This window comes from Oryx dammah, unplaced genomic scaffold (assembly GCF_014754425.2).
Source record: "Oryx dammah isolate SB20612 unplaced genomic scaffold, SCBI_Odam_1.1 HiC_scaffold_3, whole genome shotgun sequence".
Classification (NCBI taxonomy): domain Eukaryota; kingdom Metazoa; phylum Chordata; class Mammalia; order Artiodactyla; family Bovidae; genus Oryx; species Oryx dammah.
Window position 1 is genome coordinate 24,962,244 of NW_024070187.1, and position 19,549 is coordinate 24,981,792.

Sequence of the window (19,549 nt, forward strand, 5' to 3'; positions counted from 1 at the left end):
CTTGCCTGTGCAATCCATGCCCTCTTTTCAAAAAGTCATCTCTGGCTTATATGATCCATGGAGTGCACAGAAGGTCATTTGGCCATCTCTATTCACTCTCCACCCACAGGATCACAACTCATACAGAGAGATGTGGACACCAACTCAAGGACATCCAGCCATTATCTGATAAGCTACAAATCTGAATCTCTCACTCAAGAATTTGAACAAGATACAGAGAGTCTGAGCAAGACAGGGGTTGGAGGGAATTAGAGAGGCTGGAGGGGCTCAGGGCTGGCAGTCATTTTTAACCATGTGGTCATATGAATAAGAGAAAGCCTGTCTTCAGAGAATGATAGGAAAATGCAGCTATACACACACTGAGTCAAAGTAGACAGAAGTAGACAAAGTCTGCTTGATGGATTTCTAGATCCATTAATTCCAACTGCACTGCTTACAGTCCAAGTTACATGCAATTTTATGATACCCTTCAAATTATACCCCTTTTACATGGTCAAATTTCAATAGATTTCAATTCTTGACTTAGCCATGTGTGTGTATGTGTGTGTGTGTGTGCGTGTGCATATGCATTCCAACCCCATACCCATTTTAGAGATGAAGAAACTGAGACTCAGAAGGACAATTATCTCCTGATCACACAGTTAAACAGGGGTGCAGAGCCAAGATTTCAGCTCTAAACTCTTTAGTAACCACTGCTCTGAGTACCTCCACTTTAAACTATCTGGCTGATTTACAACAAAAAATGGAATTACAACTTGTACCAATAACATAACTGTAAAGCCCTCATGTGAAATAAATTAAAGCCTCAATTATAATAGGAGGCATTATCCCTCTCCTTCCTGTATTCCAATTCCTTCATTTCTATAATTGGTCTTACTCCTCCACACTCCCACCCACAAGCTACAGTGAAGCACAAAGTGAGACCTTTGATGCCACATGTGGTTTTACAACGGTCTCTTCTGAGCATATCCTACCCTCTCCAGTAAGTTTTAAAATCATTTGATTCCAAAATTAGCTAGTGAAAAACACTGCATTGATTGAAACACATTACTGGCCCTTGTCCAGAGTTAAAACTAAGAAATTAATGCATTAATATTAATGCAGCATATCAAACTACCAAAACACTTTACAACATTAACAATTCTAGAACATCTCTGAGACAGAAAAAACTATATTACTCTTTGCCTTCCATACAGATGGTGGTCACTGCGCTCTGTGGGACCGAGATGAAAATGTTGAAAGATAAAAATCTTCAGCACCAACACTACCCTATCATTATGGGCCATGAAGGAGCTGGAATAGTCGAGAGTGTGGGAGAAGGAGTGAGCACAGTGAAAGCAGGTATGAACTGGTACCTGGAGTTAGGAAATAGCAGCAACTTGGAACCCACCTCAGGAATAAAAAGCATCCCTTAAATTATGTTAAGCGTAAGTGAAATAAAAGGTAAAATATTGCCCATTTCTTAGAAAAGGAGGGTTAAAAGTATAAATTACAGAAAAATACTAAATGTATTCTTTATACTTATATTTTGATATTAATAAAAACAAAAAATCGAATGTACTGAGATTGAACTTGAAAGAGTGCAAATGTGACAAAAATTTCCTCAAAAAAATCAACTGAGAGAAACGGTTGAACAATTGTTTAAATGAAGCATATGATAAATTTGATAAATAGTTCAACTATGATAAACAGCTGAACACATTAGTGAACTAAATAGGGAAGAAGTTCAGAACTGGATCAAATTCATGTAGGAATTTAATATAGGATTAAGTTTGCCTTTCAAATTTGAAGGGGAAACATGTATTTCAATATATAATATTGAAACAACTGGATAGTTTTCTGGAGAATAAAAGTACCTTGAGTTGCTATTACATTTTTATAGAAAGAAAGATGCTATATGAATCCAAGAATTAAAAGTGAAAAGTGAAACCATAGAAGTATTATAAATTATTGTAACAGAACATTTTTTAATACTTCAGAGAAGGGAAGGAAATTTTAACTAACCCAAAAAGTTCAGATGTAAAATAACATATCGATAAATTTGAAAATAAATTCTTTAAAATTCTGTGTTACAAAAATACCTTTCACCCAAATCAACAAGCCAATATGACAGTGGGCAAATTTCTTTAATTTATAAAGAATTCTTTAACACTAACTTATGAAAATTGGCAAAGGAAATATACATTTAGTTTGGAGGGAAATATATACAGAGATGTAGATATGCACACATATACACACAAATGCTTTTTAAGCATGTGAGAAGATGTCCAATCTCAAACCCTAAATAAATTAAAATTTTAAAGACAACAGAAAAACTGTTTATCTAAAAAATTACCAAAGGCTTGAAAGTGTAATATTTAGGGCTGACAACCTTTAAGGTTGTAAGACTAAAGTGCTCAACCTCCGTTGATAGGCTGTCAGCTGGGGCTACAGACCTCAGCTCCTTGAAGCTGCTCACATTCCTTCTCATGGGGCCCCTTTACCCACTTCTAGCCTCAAAGCAGCAATGGCACATCAAGTCCTTCTCATGCTTTGAATCACTTTTTCTTCCTCTTCTGCTTTCCTCTTGTCTCCTTTCATGGATCTTTGGTCCACCTAAATAACCCAGGATAGTCTCCTATTTTAATGTCAATTGCTTAGTAATCTTAATTACATCTGCAAAGCCTCTCTTCTTTCCATGTAACATTCACAGGCATGATAACTTGACATATTTAATTTCTGGGAATTAGGATAAGACATCTTTGGTGAGCCATTTTAGAAATTCTGCCTACCACAGACCATGTGTGCTCAAAATATTTATTGCATTGTTCTTTTTCATGTCAAAGAGGAAGAAATAATAAAAGTAGAAAACAACCTAAATGTCTGTCAGTATACAGGGTGCTGCTTAAATACAAATTATGATATATTTATATAACAGAATACTATGTAAATATTAAATAAATGATAGAATGCTGTATCATTCTAAGATAAGAAATCTCCAAGATCAACCTTTAAATAGAAAAGCAAGGCCTATGATAGGGTACATGGTATACTAGTTTTTGTCTTTCTAAAGGGACTATGTCTCTGAAAAATACCTTGAATATGGATAAAAGTAATTGTCTTTAGGGTGGGATAAGGAAGACTAGAAACTTGGATGTCAATTTTCACTTGTACTGTTTAAATTTTACCGTATGTATTATTTTTTTAAAAAAACTGAAAATAAATGAAATTCTACAAATTATTTTTACAGAAAATATGAAGTAAATTGCTCTGGTTTACAAGGATAGACAGTGGGGCAGTCAGTAAGTCCATCACAGGCAGGTTATTCTAATATTCTTCTTATACTTTGAACATTAGTAGAAAAAACTGTCTACCTCTGGAGAAAGGATTGATGTAAAACGCAGAAGATAGCATGGAGACAGTCCTCTGTCCCTGATCCAGAAGCTTATTCTGTGAGTTTGTGGTATCCAAACAGTTTTAAATCCAATTCCTGACAGCAGAAGTTTTATAGGAAATGTAAGAAAAGACTTGGCTGAGTGGCTACATGACAAAGTCATCTGGTGCCTCAAGAGGAACCTAGAAAGGAGGCAAATCTGAAGCCAGCTCCTTGGGAGTCAGACATTGAGCCCAGGGCTAGACACACATGCCAAAGATATCCCCTTTTTTGCAAGTATTCTCCACAATAGCAAACACAATTAACTGTGGAACAAATTCTTAGTTATATTTTCTTGAGCGCCTTGTTGTTCAGTTCCTGAGATACAGCTATCTCTTTACTTTAAAAATAATGCCTTCATAAACATTTTTGCTCTCTTAGGAGATAAAGTTATCACACTCTTTCTACCACAATGTGGAGAATGCACCTCTTGCCTTAATTCTACAGACAATTTTTGTATAAAATTCAAGTAAGTTTTTACAAACATTTTTTTTGAAAAATTAATTCAATTTCCTTAAAAGGAATCTAAACTTTCTAATTCCAAATAAATGTTTTTTGTTTGCTTTTGTCCATAAAAGACAGGGAGAAACCCACATGATGTCTGATGGTACCAGTAGATTTACCTGCAAGGGAAAACCAGTATACCACTTTGGGAATACAAGCACCTTCTCCGAATACACAGTAATGAACGAAATCTCAGTTGCCAAGATCGATGCAGCTGCACCTCTGGAGAAAGTATTCTTAGTTAGCTGTGGTTTTTCTACTGGGTATGGTGGTGCAATCAATACTGCCAAGGTGAGAAGCATTTATATCCATTATGAATGTAATTGTTAACTTATGGAATTGGAAGGCCTTATGTATCTGGGCCATGTTTGATCATATAGCCTGAGAGAGACTCACAAACTTGCCTCAAAACATCCTCAAATTCTTTATTATTGTCTAGTCACCTATACTCCCTTGCACATATTTCCGATTCCTTCTTGGTCAGCAGTATGCGGCAAATTAAGTCTAGATGCCATTCACAAGTGGAGACATCAGGAATTCCTGGGAGTTGAACATACTACAGTTTAAAATGACTATGTATCCTTCCACATTCCAGTTAATTCTTTTTTTCTTTCAACATACATTTATGGGGCCATTCACTGTTCCAGATCCTTTGATTCAACAGCTAAAAGTGCCCATTGAGCTTCTATTCTGTTATTTAACAGATGGTGATAAGTTCCTATAAAAATAAAAGGGAAGTAAAAAGACCAATTGATGGAGAAGATGTTGGCATGTAAAACAGACTAGTCAGGTAATCCCACTCTGGTTGAGTGGGTTACTGCTTTGTTTGATTTTTTTTTTTTCTTTTTGGTGGTACCAAATTGACTTGCAGGATCTTACTTTCCCAACAAGGGACTGAATACAAGCCACAGCAGTGAAAGCCTGGAATCCTAACCACTAGGCAACTGGGGAACTCTAGAGTGGGTTACTGTTAAATGACAGTTTCTGGAATATCACCCAAACCTGCCTAGCTTCTTTCTTTAAGTGGTTAATAAATTTCCTTTTTAAAATTTTTTTCTTTTGTATTTATTTTGTATTGGAGTATAGCCGATTAATAATGTTATGATAGTTTTAGGTGAAGAGCAAAGGCACTCAGCCATACTCAGCCGTGTATGCATTCTCCCCCAAACACCTCTCCCATCCAGGCTGAAGCAGCAAGTGAATTTTAGTTCTTTATTTTTTTCAATCTCCATTAGTCCCCATACTATCCAGAGACTTAGTATGGGATTCAATTTAAATTAGTCTCATTTTAGACCCAATAAAAAATAAGTCTTTACCTTTGTAAGGCATTGACATTATAAGTGAACCAAAGTTTACAGATATCCAAAAGAAAAGAGAAGGGAAATGTTGCAAGAAGGTGGAAAACTCAAAAATATATGAAATTAAATAGTCTGTTAAATAAGTCTTAAGAGTCAATGAAAGTTCATTAAACTTCTATTTACCCTAGTTCCTGAGACTTAAAACTCTTTTTACAGGTTAGTTTTTGCTCCTTTATCAAAAAGTATCCCATATCTAGAAATATGTTGAGAAGCTAAAATTCTTTAGTCACATGTTTTTTTGAAGATGGCCTTTGTTTATGTCTCATAAAAAAGTACATTCAGATCTTGTCTGTCCAATTAAGTCACAGTATATGTTCCCTTTGCTCTTTTTTTCTGCCTTTGGGTATGCAGGTGACCCCAGGCTCCACTTGTGCTGTGTTTGGCCTGGGAGGAGTTGGCCTGTCTGTTATCATGGGCTGCAAAGCAGCTGGAGCAACCAGGATCATTGCAGTGGACATCAACAAAGACAAATTTGAGAAGGCAAAGGAAGTGGGTGCCACTGAGTGCATCAACCCACAGGACTATGAGAAACCCATCCAAGAAGTTTTATTTGACCTGACAGGTGATGGTGTGGACTTTAGCTTTGAGGTCATTGGAAATCCAGAAACTGTGGTATGTGATTTTCAATTGTGAAAATTACCGATATTTCTATCAGTCGCTTTTTTTTTAAGATTTGTATATTTATTGGCTGTGGTAGGTCTTCGTTGTTGCACATAGGGCTCCCTCTAGTTGTGGTGAGTGAGGGCTACTCTTTATTGTGGTGCACGGGCTTCTTATTTCCATGGATTTTCTCTTGTGAAGCAGAGGGTCTAGGTACCTGGGCTTCAGTAGTTGCAGTGCATGGGCTCAGAAGTTGTGGCACACAGGCTTAGTCATGCCACAGCATGTGGGATCTTCCCTGACCAGGTATTGAACCTGTGTCCCCTGCATTGGAAGGCAGATTCTTATCGATTGAACCACGAGGGAAGCCCCCAGTCTTTATTTTATGTTTTTAACTGAGTGAAAATTCTAAAATTCCCTCCACAATCTTCTATTTAATTCTCTTTGTGCCCCTGACATCCCACCTGGTACCTTCTGTCTACTCTTATAAATCTATTCACTATCCCAAACACTGAACCCTCATACTGAGTTTTTTTCTCCCTCTGTTCCATTATATCAATACTATCCCTTCAAATAAGCAGACAACCTACAATAGACAGGGAAAAAAAGCTTTGTAAGGAATTCTTACTGAATTATTTCATAAGAAGGAGCAGCTTAGTAACTATAACTTCCAAGCCAGAAAATTTAAGTGTGACAAGAATAATTAATGACCCTGCAAAGCTCTACACTTTCAGCAAAGTCTATCATGTTGGATCTGAGATAATCGTCCAAGAAACATTATTTACCAACCTCGATTAAAAGAGTTCAAGAATGAAGGGAAAAAACGGTACTTTTTCTGGCTGAATATGGTTTATGTAAGAATATAAATGGATAGGACATTATTTCACAATTTGACCCTCTCTTTCTCTGGGACCGTAGAAATAGCATACTATTGGGTTGCATGTCTCCATCTTCTAATCAGCTCCATGAGAACCCGAGATCTGCCTCCTCCAACTGAGACCCTTTCCTCAGCTTACAAAATGTTTCCATTCCTCACTACACATAAATCCCCTCGTCTGTAAAAATGATATAACAAAATCTTTGTCACAGGCTTTCCTGCAAATAGTCTTGCTCCGAAAAATAATGTTTGAAAATAAGTAATAGGAACATGCTTATTTATAACTTTGCTAATATATGACGCTATACAAATAGCCAACTATATTTTTCAGTATCTAAAAGAATATGCTAAGTCGCTTCAGTCATGTCTGACTCTTTGCGATCCCACAGACTATAGCCCACCAGGCTCCTCTCTGCATGGTATTCTCCAGGCAAAAATACTGGGGTGGGTTGCCATTCCCTTCTCCAGGGGATCTTCCCAAAACTCAGGGATTGAACTCACATCTCTAACATCTGCACTGGCAGAAGGGTTCTTTATCACTAGGGCTACCTGGGAAGCCCTATGAATATGTCAGCTCTAACTAACCACTCGTGTCAGTATAGAAATTATTACTGTCATTATTATTATTACTACTACCATGGGTGCCTTTATTTTCATTTTTTGATTTTCATCTATTGTACCAGATACTATACTCTGTAGCACACAATGTCTTGTTTATGTTTCAGCGCATTCTTAAAAAATAAATGTTATTTCAAATGAGGACAAGGAGCGTCAGAAAAGCATGTAACAGACCACTGAGAACAGTCAAGCTGAGATTCAGACTTAGGTCCACCTCTCAAGTACACCTCTTAACCCCCTCATTGTTTTACATTGCTTTACAACAGGCAGCTGCCCTGGCCTCCTGCCATGAGAGCCATGGGGTCTGCGTGATTATTGGGTTAATCATTGGTGTCCAACTCAACATCAGTGGCCACTTGTTCTTCTCAGGACGTTCTTTAAAGGGATCTGTTTATGGAGGTATGAATAATTCAGGGAAGAATGGAAATGTATGGGATTATAGAGGAGGGGAGTAGAGAAATGTGTAATGAATGCTTGAATGAGAGCTTTAGATTACAGTTGTTTCAACACACAAGTATCTAAGATAAGAGGATGAATATTGATGTATGCAGTTGCTTCTTAGTAATTTTTTTCTCATGCAAAGGAAGAGTTTTTTTTAATTGATTAGTGTCCAAAGTTTAATGCAGAGGCAATACTGTGATCAATAACTATTCAATTCAGTTATATGATGGCCAACCGGAATTCTTTGGAGAATATACTGAATTATTAGTAAATGGTTCAACTAATGTTAAATCTTACCCAAAACAGTCGAGTTGGCATTGTACAACTCAAAGACATTAAACATAATGAACTCATGATTGAAAAGAGAAACGACCAATAAAACCGAAAGGGAATATTTTTTCCGGAGGAAAAAAAAATTTTCATACAATCCCTTGGTTTTCCATTTTTCAAACCTGTCTTACAACTTATATATTTTAAAGACTTTAGAAGTGTTTTCTTACTGAGGAAGTAGAAAACAAACTAAAATAAATCTGTGTGGGATTCTAGGCTCATAAGCAAGCAACCTGATACGAGAAATATACTTATCCAGAGATTTGGGGGAAATTTGAATTCTTGGGCAAAAGACATGAGAACCAGGAGCTACCTGAATTTTGGGGACTGGTGGTTCATTTGTGTTCTCTCAACTGCTTACGGCAGTGTCCTATAGATACCAGGAATCTTCCCGAATTCATGGGCATAGAGTAGAGAAATGGCATGGCCAGCCAAAACAAGCAATAAATCAGTTTAATTATCAGTTCCCCCATTTGGGATAATTAAACATATCCATTGCTATTTCCCTCTAGAGACAATATATCCCTCAGAGACAATAATTGTTGATTCCAAATACACATACTCAGTTAACTCTTGTTAAATAGGCTCACTAATATTTCAAATAAAACTCACAAGGAAACTACTTTGCTCGACACCTATACATTCATATAATGGTCATGAATGTAAGTTAATTCCTTCTACAGATAATATAATCCACTGGTTTCAAAGGTTTTCAGTTAAAGGATAGCCTCTAATGACAGGACTGTTAAACCTCCTATAATGTACACAGTGAAAAAAATTTCCCCCTAAAATTAGTGGCCTTGTTCAGAAACACTATCTAGCCTAGTTCTATGTTCCTGGATCCATCTTTTTTGTTGTTGTTGTTGTTTTTGGTTAAAAGAAGAAACAAAAAACAAGTGAAATTGTTCTTTACATAGATATAAAAATGCTTTATCAGATTACCAATCAACAGGTAGAAAAGACATCAAAAGTTGTTATCATAAAAAATAGTAACTATGTGTGGTGATGGATGTTAACTAAACTTAGTTTAATAGTAGTCATTTCATAATATATACATATATCAAATCATTATACATATAAAACAAATATGTTACCTATTAATTACACTTCAACTTTTTAAATGATAAAAACAAATAGAAAAACACACCATGCTTCATGTCATAACACAGAACATCATTTAGAATTCTTGATTACACATAATTAAAACCAACTTAAACAGAAAATAAATGTATTGGAAGTGTTTTAGATTGTGTTGAGAATAGTTTTGGAAAGGCTGGAGAAACTGGCTGGGCCTGGAACCAAGAAAAGCAAGTAACTGCCAAGACCCTGTCACAGAACCAGCTGCTTAGGACACTGTTGCCTCCTTGCAAAATCACACACTCACCCTTTGCAGAAATGAGCAGACCACCAAATTCTTTGTGGTGACTCACTGGGCATGTCGCTCAGCACAGAGCTAAACATGAAGACAATGTTTCTTGAGAATCACAAGAACAGAGAAAATACAATGCTAAGTTTTATGTTATCTTAACTGACCACATCTTTTCCTGTGCAATTTTACTTCCTAAAGGCACATTTTATTCTTATCTCACTTTATAAACATTCATTTTTCAAAAGTGTCACTGAGCACTGCCATGGTGAAAGTTCTTCTCTTTCCTTAAAATATTTGGCTCTTTCATGAAGCTGCAGATCAACACACACACACACACACACACACACACACACATCTCTAAGAAGAGGTCCATGTTCTAGTTGCTGTAAACAAATACTCCTCTGCAGGCCCAGAGGTCTCCTCCAGGATAATAGCCTTCCACACAAAGTTTATGGCTGGGACAGGCATTCATTCTCCTGATGGTCCAGACAAGTTAGCAGGAAATCCTTGTATTTCCTCAAAGCCAACACCTCTAGCAACAAATTGTAGGGCCTTTCTTGTATACTGGCTCTCTTGTATTAAATCTATTGTTAATCTGTGTATTTCCAGGCTGGAAAGGCAGAGATGGTGCCTCTAAACTGGTTTCTGATTATATGGCAAAGAAGATTAACCTAGATGCACTAATTACCCATACTCTGAATCTTGACAAAATCAATGAAGCAGTTGAATTAATGAAAACTGGAAAATGGCAAGTGACTTACACAATTTTTATGTCTGAGTATTTGGGGCCAAGAGAAATGGTGTGTGGAGGTGGGGGAGGCAATGGAAGGGAAGTCATGGCTGGAGAAGCCACATACAGTCAACTGAAGGAAGTTTCAGGAATTTGCAAAAAATCTCCTTCCCTTATGCATTTTGTTTAATTACCACTTTATAATACATAATTCTTAAAATACTTAAATGATCACCTACCCTTACCACTAGAATTTTATTTCCAGTTTGGTATTGCTTTAAATGTACATTAACTCACTGAAGTTAGCTTATAAAATTCTAGCCTAAATTTAAGTTCATAATTTATAAAAATACAATTATTATTTTTGTCATTCTATTTCAAAGGAGAAATTATCTCTAGAATTCTAAATTCTAGCACCTATCTTTGGCCCACAAACCAAACACTAGCCATAAACTGGGCATTAGTATTCCCCAAGAGAGTATAAGTCTGCTTACATGTTCCTTACTCTTGGGGTTTCACATCATTTTGAAAAATCTCATAACTGATTTAATCTGCCTATTTTCACCTAAACTTTAGGAAAGGGAATCCAATTTATTCGTTGGTATGCAAAGGGAAATTTTGAAATTCAAATCACAAATGTTGCTTTAGAAACATTTCAACATTTTTTTTCCTTTCCTTTCTTTTTAGCGTCCGCTGTGCCCTGTTACTTTAAGTATGATGCTCACCAACTAAATACCATTTGCATGATTTCACGATTTAGAAGGATTATCCACACAGCGCTGTTTCTATCTGCTTGCCTCTGATTCATTTAGCAATGGGCTCATATCCAGCTTCTACTGTCACCACTTCATCACCATTGTTCTTACGTGACCAAGTGTCACCCAGGAACACCCTCCCTTTCAGAGCTAGATTAAGGTTGATTTGAATCACCCAATCCTAGACCCTTCAAATAAACAAAGTTCACCCAGGATACTCCCATTTCAGCTTTCTCTATGTCTGAGCCCATGTTTCCTTGCACACTGTGTTTCTTCCACATCAAGTTCTGCCTCATTTCACACCAAAGAAACAAAACTCACCATTCATGAGCTTCTTGTACATTCAATAAGCCACAAGTCCCAGGAAATCTGTACCTCCCAAGAAGCCCTTAGCCAATGACTGACAAAAATTGCTAGAAAATACACAGCGCACAGAGTATCCCTATAAGATTAAACTCCAATTGTCCACTTTGATAGTCAGCTTTAAAAACACTCTTACACCCATATGCATAGCAGCATTATTCATAATAGCCAAAAAGTGGAAGCAACTCAAGTGTCCATCAACGATGATGGATAAAAAAAAATTGTGCATGTGCACATAGTGGAATTATATTCACCCCTAAAAGGAAGGAAACTCTGACACATGGGTGATAACATGGATGAAACTTGAAGACATTATGCTAAGGGAGAAAAATCAGTTATGCAAGTATAATTGTGAGCTGGACCCCATTGTAAGATGGACCCCAGTGATCCCCACCTTCTAGTATTCACGCCCTTGTGTAATCCCCTCTCCTTAAATGTGGGTTGGACTTAATGACTCAATTTTCACAGTAGAAAGGATGAGATATCATTTCTGCAATTGAGCTCTATTCCATCTGGGGAGTGTCTCTCTTCGATTGCTTGTTCTGGGAGAAGCCAGCTAGTACATTAAGAGGCAGCCTGAGGAGAGGGCTTGAGCTCAGAAGTGGATCTTAGGAGGCCTGTAGACCACTATGTAAGTGAAACTGGAAGAACATTCTTCCTGAGCCAAGCTTTGAGATAACCAAGCCCTGGCCAATACCTCAATTACAGCTTTGTGAGAAACCTGGAACCAAACCACTCAGCTCAGCTGTTCCCTGATTCCTGACTAATAGACACTTTGAGAACACAAATGCTTGTTTTAAAACGCTAAGCAACAGATAACTAATATACTGGTAGTAAGTGAGATAGAGTCTTTCTTGGCATGCTCTTGGGATAAAATAACTGTGAGTCTCCTGTGATTAATTTGGATGGGATACAGATTACGGAATATCTGCTGCCTTGTGCAGTATTATTAGCACTTGAGAAATAAGATGGTAATGGTAATTATGAGGACTGTGGATTTAGTTATTGTTAGTGTCATCAATACACTGAAGGAAAAAAATGATAGGCTTGAGTCAGACAACAATCAACCAAGAGTATGACCAACAACCATAGGACTTCTATAGCAGCATTTAAATGTCCCCTTATCGCCTACCACTAGAGGACAAATTGGGCTGAAAAATCAGGCCAATGATTTAATTATGATATTAGCAAAATTGCAGAAAGGTTTTCATCTATAAATCTGTCACTAAAACCAGGGCAATGATAGGAAAGGGTGATATCTTAAAACTGAACTGGACTATCTTAACTTTGAACTGCAGATTCTCCTAAATGCTATAGGCCTAAAGAAGTGTGCCACTCCCCCTTGCCACAGGTAGTAGCCTCTCCTTGCCTGGAGAACACAAGGAGCCTTACTAAGGTGAATGCCTCATAAAATGATACTTGCCTCCTTAAAGGTATACCTTTACTCTCCTCATGGTTTCTAGGCCAATAAATGCATTCAAATGTCAGTGTGACTAGGGAAATAGTTTATTTATTTAAAAAAAGCTACAAAATCTGGCTCACGTGTATTAGCAAGAATTAGAAAAACGTGTTGCAGTCAATCATAGGCATCCTAAACCAGAGACTATAAGGGAGAGATTGTTGGAATAGGAGCAGTCTCTTCTACCTCGTGATTTAATTCCTGAGAAGGACATCTGGAGTCCGTTCTGTGCTACTGGAATGGCTCCTCGAAGCTTAGAGGGAAAATAATGCTTTACAGTAAATGAGAGGAAGACACCATAAATGCTTTGGAAGAAGCCAACAGGTTTAGAGAGGAGTGATGTAGGCATCACGTGAGCATGAAACACTCCCTTTGTCTCTCCCCTTCAGTCTCCAACCAGTAAAACATCCATAACTTAACAAAAGTCCCTCTGCCCAACACACAAGGATGTCAGAGATGTCCAGATCTGTACGTCTAAAAGTCAGTAGACTGGAACACAGAGAGGAGGCAGGACTGAAGAAACGACGGAGGCAGACCCTGCGACCCCAGCTCCCCAGCTGCGATGGCTGAGCCTGTAGCCGCAGAGAGCCTGCTAGCAACAGAGGTGGCACACGCGACTCCAGTCTCCGGGCTATGCAGCAGAGGGGCCTGCAGCTCTGTCCCCGAAAGCACCCGCGACTCCAGCTCACTGGCATCCTCAATGGCAGCTCCTGTGAACACCAAAAGCACAGATGCAGCAGGGGGATCTAAAACCTTAGCTCTTCCTCCCACCCTCCTTCTCTCCCTATGGTGGCAACTCAGGTGATCCCAGATGCGGTGGAGGCACCAACCAATCCAGTGCCCCAGGCAGTGATGCCAGTGACAGCAGCAACCCCAGGATCAATAAGGCACCACCAACCCCAAAGACATAAGCAGTATCAACAAGGGTCAGCTCTGGCAGGGACAGTGCAGAGTGGGAATATCTCAAATATAGCCAGAGGCAGTATGTAAGAAAAATGAAAAACTTGAACTATATTGCCACCCATAGAGTTATATTTCATAAACATAAATCTGTTTTGTTGGGAAAAAGGCCTTTAATTACAATTTATCGAATTATTAGATTCAAGTTTAAAAAAAAAAAAAGCTTAAAGATGTTTGCTACTTCAAATGCACCAGCAGAGGGACAACCCATCAAGCACCATGAAAAACCACGATTACATGAAATCACAAAAAGAAATTAATAATTCTCCAAAAATCAAACTTAAAATCGGAGAATACTGTGATCAAACTGATAGAAATTTCAAAATAGCTGTCATGAAAAAACTCAATAAGCTATAAGAAAACTCAGAAAGGAATTTCGGTAATCTCAGGAATAAAATTAACAAACAAAAGGAATTCTTTTCCAAAGAGATTGGAGCTCTCAAATAAAGAATCAAATAAATTCTGGAACCAAAGAACTCAATAAATGTGATGAAGACTGCATTAGAAAGCACCAAAAATAAAGAAGACCATATGTAAGAGAGAATCAGTGACCGTGAAAATACAGACCTAGACACGACACGGGTAAAAGAGGAGTGGGAACAAACATCCTTTTAAAATGAAAAAATAATATGAGAGCTATCTGGCTCCATTAGGAAAGGCAATATAATAATAATGGGCATCCAAGGAGGAAAAGAGAGGAGATGGGAGCAGAGAGCTTATATAAAGAGTAGCTGAGACCTTCCCAAACCTGAGGAAGGAACTAGGTAAAGAAATCCACAAAGTTAAGAGAACACTGAATTACCCTGATGCAAAAAGAAATTATCCAAAACACAATATATTAAAGCTGTCAAAATTTAACGACAGGAAAGAATTTTAAATGCAGTCAAGGAGAAAAGGACAGTGACTCATAAAGGAACCTCATTAGGCTACAACAGATGTCTCCACAGCAACTTTACAGGCCAGGAGAGAGTAGAATGACACACTCAAAATATTGAAAGATTAAAAAATATCAGCCAAGAACACTCTATTCAGCAAAGTCATCTTTAACATATGAAAGAGAAATAAAGACTTTCTCAGATAAACAAAAGCTGGGGGATTTCACTACCACTAAACCTGCCTTAGAAGAAATGTTGAAAGGAGCTCCTGTACCTGAAATGAAAAGGCAAGTATAGCAAACTTTGTGTAAGGTGCTAAATAGACAAAAAGAATCAGAAAATTGCAGCTCTATATCAGAATAATTGTTAAACAATTACAGCATAAATGTTAAAGAGGGGGAAGCAGTATAAATAACTATAACTACTTCAATCTGGTAACCAACTCACACCATAAAAAGGAATAATTTCAGACAATGTAAACTTAAACGGGAAAGCAGGAAAGGATGGCGCCTATATAGACAAGTGAAGATAAGGTGTTAGCAGCAGGAAAAGGACTATTTTATCTGTGAGATGTTTTGTACAAACCTCATGGTAACCCCAAAACGTAAATCTAGAACAGAGACATGAAACATTTAAAACAAAAGAGGAAACCAAGAAAAATATCATAGGAGAGCACCAAACTAAAATATCAGACAGAAACACAAGGATATAGAGATATAGAACAACTAGAAAACAAAAGACAAAATGGCAGTACCATGTCCCCATTTATCAATAATCACCCTAAATATAAAATGACTGAATTCACTGATCAAAAGATACAGAGTGGCTGGGTTGTTTGTTTTTGCTTTTATTTCTTGTGCCTTGGAAGACTAATCTAGGAAAATATTGCTACTACAATTTATGTCAGAGAATGTTTTGCCTATTTTCTCTTCTAGGAGTTTTATGATGTCATGTCTTATACTTAGGTGTTTAAACCATTTTGAACTTATTTTTATATATGGGTGAGGGAATGTTCTAATTTCACTGATTTATATGTAGCTGTCCAGCTTTTCCAACACCTCTTGCTGAAGACTGTCTTTTCTCCATTGTATATTCTTGTCTCCTTCACTGTAGATTGGCTATAAGTGTCTGACCTCCGCGTCCTGTTCCAGTGATCACTGTATGTCTGGTTTTGTGCCAATACCATGCTGCTTTGATTACAATACTTTGTAGTATTATCCCAAGTAGCATTTTCAAATGTTCAGCCATAGTTTGCCATAAGCAACCTGGTAACCTCAAAAACCAGCAATATTTGTTTCTGTAAAGTGTGCCCTTTCCAGTATCTTAGATATTTTTCATATTTCGAGGGCTAGAGTAGCAAATATAAACCAAGAGACAATATATATATCAGAAAAAGAAGGTTCAAAGAATGTAAAGGCCTTCTGGTCATTGTTAAAAGAGAAATCATACATACCAAATTACTGGTGAAAGATGGATTAAAACAACCACAACTTAAGTCTACAAAAAGCATGTGTGATTTTGTAATTTTTTAAAACAAGTAATTTAAAATGTAGGTCTTTAAAACTCTATAACAACATGCTCTTAACTAATTCCAATAGCCATGTACAGATCTAAGAGTTGGGCCATAAAGAAGGCTGAGTGCCAAAGAATTAATGCTTTTGAACTGTGGTGCTAGAGAAGATCTTGAGAGTCCCTTGAACAGAAAGATCAAATGGGTCAATCCTAAAGGACATCAACCCTGAGTGTTCACTGGAAGGACTAATCCTGAAGCTGAACTCCAGTACTTTGGCCACCTGATGGGAACAGTTGACTCTTTGGAAAAGACTCTGATGTTGGGAAAGATGAGGGCAAGAGGAGAAGGGGGCAACAGAGGATGAGACGGTTGGATGGCATGAGTGACTGAATGAACATGAGTTTGAGCAAACTCAGGGAGATAGTGAAGGACAGGGAAGCCTGGCCATGCTGCAGTTTATAAGTTCACAAGAAGTCAGATACAACTTAGCAACAGAACAACAAGTCTCGAGGCACCTCCATGGTGTTTTCCAGACAGAATTCAAATCTCCTGAACCAAAGCACGCTTCAGTGAATATGATGTTTTCAGTAGCAGTTGTCATCAGCAATCCAATAGACATTCCCTCAATAATCTCTCTTAATGCATGGATCCAGCCTTTGGAAGTTTCTCACAATCTCACAAATTACATTTATACCCACAATTTCCCATGACTCTGCAAAATACATAATAACCAAGATTAATTTAACAGGAAATAATTTTTAACAAGATATCTTTTTAACAACATTAATTTCATAGAAATGTCAAATATGACACTTTCTTATTTAAAGATGGCCCAGGACAGAGTTAATAATCAGCTGCCTGTTGCTCTGGCTAAGCCATGAGAAGAACATCATGGGTAAAGAATAAAAGCAAAATAGAGCAATACAGTATAATCTAAACAAAAGTATATCAAGTTATTATTTGGGGTTGTCATGCCCTGCTAAGCTAAGGAAAAACTTAGTGTGCACCTTGGAACGCCGGGTCAGCACAAGTTCAGAACGCTGCTTGTTCACACACAAAGATGTTTTCCCAAGGTGTATGCGGGGGTATGACCTCCAACTGGGGGTACCCCTTGTACAAGAAAATAGCAAAGGTAGTTCAAAGTGATCAGTAAAATGAGAGACGTGACCAAGGACACAGGAGTCTGATTTTATTGCAGCAAAACAGATACTTTCTGCTTACCAAGACACTAAATAAAAGAGATGTGGCTGAGGAACAGGGCTCTTGATCCAAGAGGTCTTGAGTCCCCCAGTCCCATCTCTAAAACTTTAATTCTGTCTCTAGTTTCTTTTTTCCAAGCTGTGTGTCGACCACTTTTGATCCCTACCTGCTGCGCTGGCAGCAGCAGCCCTGTATGCAAAAATTGCTGATCTTAGTTATTCACCGTTCAATAAACAAATCATGCGTGTAACAACTGTCTGCCAGGCATAATTGGCAGCCACCACATGCGTGATTTGAACAAAAGAGATATAGCCTTGTCTTTATAGAGTTTGTAGTCATGAGACTATAGGAAAGACATAAGGAAAACACACATTAAACATGTAAACACATAAATAAATAGAAAATTACAAACTGTGGCAAATATCAGAAAAAGAAGATAACTGGCTAGAAAAGATGGACCTATTTTAGATGAAAGTCAGGTTTTAAATACTGAGGGAACCGGTAAGTACTAATACAGCGATGTGTGTTTAATAGACCTAGATAAAAGGTTTGTATTTACACTGAGTGTTTTTACTCTTTGGGGATCTGTTCTCTGATTTTTAGGTTTTCATTATTTGTTTGACAGGCATTCTTTACTTCTAACATTAGGAGGATGTGAAAACGTTTGATCTGTAATTTCTCATTTTGGTTTTCAATAATATTCAATAAAACATGTGTGATGCTTAATAACTCAGTAATGGGCTTCCCTGGTAGCTCAGTGGCATACAATTCACCTGCCAATGCAGGGGACACAGGTTTGATTCAAGATCCGGGAAGATCCCACCTGCCGCGAGCAACTCAGCCCCTACACAACTGTTGAACCTGTGCTCTAGCGGCGAGGTACTGCAACTACTGAGCCCGTGTGCCGCAACTAGGAAAGCCCGTATGCTCTAGAGCCCGTGCTCCACATCAGGAGAAGCCACTGCAATGAGAAGCCCGCACATGCAATGAAGAGCAGCCCCTGCTTGCTACAACTAGAGAAAAGCCGGCCCAGCAGCAAAGAGCCAGCAGAGCCAAAATAATAATAATAATGACTCGGTATCTTTTTCTGTAGTCTCCCCACCTTTGTTTTCTCCTGAGGAAAAACATAGTATGTTGACTCTGCTTCAGAGCAGCTCATGCTCATCCTGAGAAAGATCCCCCCCTATAGCCTGCGATGTACCTAGAGTTTGCATTGTAAGCCAATGATAAAGAATTACTATAAATCCATTTAAATCCTGTGTACTATTCACACTAGAGATACAACTGAGTAACACCAAATTTGAAAGTGAAAGCTAAAAGTGCTATGAATAAAAAGTATGGGGGGCTTTGAGAGAGTAGCATAGGGGTCCTGACCTGGTTTGAGAGATTTGAGGAGGCCTACATTGAATAAATGAGGTTTATGCTAAAATGTGAAAAATAAGTTATATTTGTCTGACATCCTAATGCTAAAACAACTACCTTAATATGAATTATCACTTTACAGACACTCATCTAAAGATGAAGAAAAAAAAAAATAACCTTCTTTTCTAACTAGGACTTAGAAAAGCAATTCATTACAATTTTATTAACAACAAAAATAAAAGTAAATGCAAATTTAATTTAAATTTATTTTAAAAATTTACAGTAAAAGTAAGATGAGCAAGAGCCTAGAAGTCAAAATTCTACCTACAGGTAATGTCAGGAGTAAGGAAATTACAAAGTTCAAATTTTACAACTTTCTAGACCAGCAGTTTAACTGGAATAAAGCATGAACTTTGTAAGCAAACATTTCAAATCAAATCCCCACTCCTCTAACTAACAACTGACTGGCATCAAATAAGGTGGCTATGCTGTTTTATCTGTTAATCAGAAACATATATCAACCTTACAGACTGTAATAAGGATTAAATCAATAATGTGCATAAAGGTGCTTGATTTCTAACTAGGCACTCAGTGAGGGTTAGTTTGTTTCCACTAAATAAAACCAAACAGCAGTTTTAACTTGGTTAATAATTTAAATTGCAAACAAGAATTGTAACAGGACAAACTCCTATTATAGAAATCAATCTCTCAGTGAAAATAAGCCTTCTCTTTACCCTTCCCAAGATAGAGACTGAGATTAAAGGACTTTTAGCTAATGATTTATCAGCATGGACATTTCAGAGTCTCTTTACTAGAAATCAAA

The 19,549-nt window shown here is 37.5% G+C and overlaps 1 protein-coding gene across 3 annotated transcripts in view; it reads left to right on the top strand.

Annotated features, from left to right (window-relative positions):
• Nucleotides 1–11,217, top strand: part of LOC120861908 (alcohol dehydrogenase 6-like) — a 30,241-nt gene extending 19,024 nt beyond the window's left edge. For all 3 annotated transcript variants that reach the window (XM_040237807.1, XM_040237805.1, XM_040237806.1), the window contains 7 exons: nt 1,197–1,341; nt 3,794–3,881; nt 3,991–4,207; nt 5,626–5,886; nt 7,636–7,768; nt 10,119–10,257; nt 10,927–11,217. In XM_040237807.1, the coding sequence (XP_040093741.1) occupies nt 1,197–1,341; nt 3,794–3,881; nt 3,991–4,207; nt 5,626–5,886; nt 7,636–7,768; nt 10,119–10,257; nt 10,927–10,951 (1,008 nt within the window). In that variant the 3' untranslated portion in view covers nt 10,952–11,217. The remainder of the gene's footprint in view (nt 1–1,196; nt 1,342–3,793; nt 3,882–3,990; nt 4,208–5,625; nt 5,887–7,635; nt 7,769–10,118; nt 10,258–10,926) is intronic.
• The last annotated feature ends 8,332 nt before the right edge of the window (nt 11,218–19,549 follow it).